At 41.2% G+C, this 2853-nt stretch overlaps 1 protein-coding gene across 1 annotated transcript; it reads right to left on the bottom strand.

Annotated features, from left to right (window-relative positions):
• Positions 1 to 833: 833 nt before the first annotated feature.
• LOC131683004 (cytochrome P450 6a2-like) lies at positions 834 to 2607 on the bottom strand. Its single transcript, XM_058964827.1, has 2 exons — positions 1490 to 2607; positions 834 to 1433 (listed from the first exon to the last, which is right to left on the bottom strand). The coding sequence occupies exons 1-2, from the start codon at positions 2568 to 2570 to the stop codon at positions 1018 to 1020; spliced, it is 1497 nt and encodes a 498-aa protein (XP_058820810.1). The 5' UTR covers positions 2571 to 2607; the 3' UTR covers positions 834 to 1017.
• Between the last annotated feature and the right edge of the window lie 246 nt (positions 2608 to 2853).

Here is a 2853-nt window from a genome sequence, read left to right on the forward strand (position 1 = left end):
AGCCAATCAAGCCATCCGCTGTAAGTCGACACTCTCCTCTTCGGCCAAACTGATAAGAGGCTTTCACGTCCGGAAGGAACGTCGAAAGCTCAGTTAGAAAGGCTCTGAAGGCGGAGATCATCACTGTTTTCGGCGGAGAAGATTGCTGTTTCTTCTCTTGGCATTACGCACAATGTGAGGAAATTTCCCGATTTCTTCTGCTTCACATTCGGATAAAACATCGAATGAGTTGCTACAATCAATTGCATTTTCGGATGAAGAAGTTACGCTTTTTAGTTTATTTTTAATATTTGGCACACGGCTTTTCTGGGATGATCCAGACATATTGGAAGAATTAAATATTTCTTTGGGCTGAATTCTTGAAAAATGTTTTAGTCTTGTAAAACACTGATCGAGTGGAAAAAGTAGGTAGTAAAACTCTAGGTAAACCAGGAACTATCTAAATTGTGACCGGATCAAACGAAGGTTCAATCTGGACTGAACCCTTTTGGTAATTTTGTAATCCTCTAAGTATTCCGATTGTCAACCAAAATGACTATGTAAGGTACGACATGAAATCATAATCTCGACCGACAGTCAACAGCAATAAAACTATCGAGCAATTAGCGAACACGAACGAAAATTTGATTTCGAGCTCAGAATGCAAAACAAGAATGGGGAATGCCACCCCTGCATTGTCGGTTTTGAGGGGCGTCCGTTTTAAATTATTTTTTTTGTTTCCTCTCAAGTTCTACACCCCAAAATTACTCTAAACTGGAATTTCAACCGACTTTTTGTATGGATTGTGATCACTGTACAAAGCATCAAATCAATTTTATTTTTTTATTGGTATAATTTGTAATGCGCTTCGTTCGCTCGTATATTTTTAAGCGAGGTATATACATATTTTTTTAAAGATTTAAAATAGTAAAAATGTTTATTTACCTGTGCAAACCCGTTCAGAAGATTTAAAATCTCGTGATGTACACCTTCAACCTAATACACTCTCATGTACTCTATTGGTCTATTCTCTGCCGTTTACAACTTCTCAAACTGCAACCACATCCCACCTTTTGGAGATATTATCAAATTGGCCGGATCAATCGTCAGCGGTACGATCGTGCGGGGAGCTAGTTTGATTCGGAATTTTTGTAACAAATGTGCAATACCTAACCGGGTTTGCAACATCCCGAACCGCAATCCGATGCAGCTGCGGGGTCCATCACCGAACGGTATGAATGCCATGTGATGTCGTTGCGCGACCTGATCTGGATTAAACCGATCCGGATTGTACGTTTCCGGATCCGGGAAATACTCGGCATCATGATGGATCGCGTAAACAGGAACCATTACGCGGCACCCCTTTTCCAGTACTATTTCAGTTTCGGGTACCTTGTAGTTATTGCTGACGCTACGGAAAATGTTTACGATTGGTGGACACATACGAAGTGTTTCTGAAGGTGAAATAGAAACATGATTTTAGTGTTTTGGGGAAAAAAATGGAACCTACCGTTGATACAATTTTCAACATATTTCATGTCATAAATAGCCTCATAGGTTATGGATCCATGCTGCTTGACAGTATCCAACACATTTTGTCTTGCCTTATCCTGCAGTTCCTGATTTCGTGCCAACTCGTATAAACAGAATGTCATTACAGTGGACGATGTTTCAAAACCTGCGACGAAGAATACAAATGCTTGCGCTGCTATTTCATTAAATGTTAGCTGACCCAACTGATTCGTGTTTTCTTCTTCGACGGGTTCTGCATTTTTGAGCTTGATTAACAGATCCATAAAATCGTTTCTCACCACTTTATTCTTCTCTCTATGCTCAACGGTATCCCTAACCGCTTTCATGAAAAAATCACTAACGTCCTTCCTGAAGACGCGCATGTGCATTCTTCTAGCCAAATCTCTGAACATTAATCCAAACAAAATTTTCATCAAAAGTATCGGGCTTTGTCGGAAAATGAGCCGGCCCATTTCACGAAATTTCGCTTTCGGATCTGCCAAACTGTTACACTCCAATCCAAATGCACAGGTTCCGATGACGTCCGTCGTATATCGGGCCAAAAAATCTTTTATCTCAATATCCTGTCCCGTGGCAACCACCGCCCCTAGCGATTGCTGGAAACGCTCAGCAACCGCTTTAATCACGGGGAACATCATCTTCATTTTTCCTGATGTGAATGTCGGAGTAAGTTTATTCCTCAACGCTTTCCACTTGTTGCCCTCCAGGGTAAGCAAATGTGCCGTCAGCGGGTCATCCTTTTCATTGTAATATAATCCACGATCGTGAAAGTACTGAAAATCCCTAATGAAAACGTCCTTCACGAATTCTAGATCTAGCGCTATCGCAACCGGATTGATGAAGAAATAAATTCCACCCAGCTTTCGTCCAGGACTTTTTAGCTGTTGGTAGGAACGTTGCGCAAGCACACTCAAATGCTGTCCGAAGACTCCCTGCAGGTTACCGAAGGGAAAATATGCCTGCAGAAAAGGAACCCCACGTTTCTGCCAATAGGAATACCGATTGCGCAGCCAGTAAATGGCCAGCGATACGACAATCAACACTAAATGAATCCACATTTTTGAGCACTACCTTGCTGTTTGTTATTGCGTCCGACCACGCGAACCGACTGGCTTCTAATCAAATTCTGAAAGCTTTTATAATGCAAACAGTTTGTTATCTTTTCGGTAGACGGGTGAATATTTATTTGGTTCTCTTTTGTTGTTTTGGTCGTCAAATACAAATGATGATATAACTTAGTCCTCTCCTGTTCCACCTGTTCCTACTTTCGCGGGATTCAATCGATGTGATGCAATCCAAAAACAGGAATGCTTAACTATGATTCATAAAAACGCCAAACCA

The sequence above is a fragment of the Topomyia yanbarensis genome, chromosome 2 (genome assembly GCF_030247195.1).
Source record: "Topomyia yanbarensis strain Yona2022 chromosome 2, ASM3024719v1, whole genome shotgun sequence".
Classification (NCBI taxonomy): Eukaryota; Metazoa; Arthropoda; class Insecta; order Diptera; family Culicidae; genus Topomyia; species Topomyia yanbarensis.

Excerpts from the sequence above, each read along its gene's own strand:
- LOC131683004 (XM_058964827.1), bottom strand. The coding sequence starts at position 2,570 with ATGTGGATTCATTTAGTGTTGATTGTCGTATCGCTGGCCATTTACTGG. Across the intron at positions 1,434-1,489 it reads TGTTGAAAATTGTATCAACG|AAACACTTCGTATGTGTCCA; the intron begins GTAGGTTCCATT and ends TTTCACCTTCAG.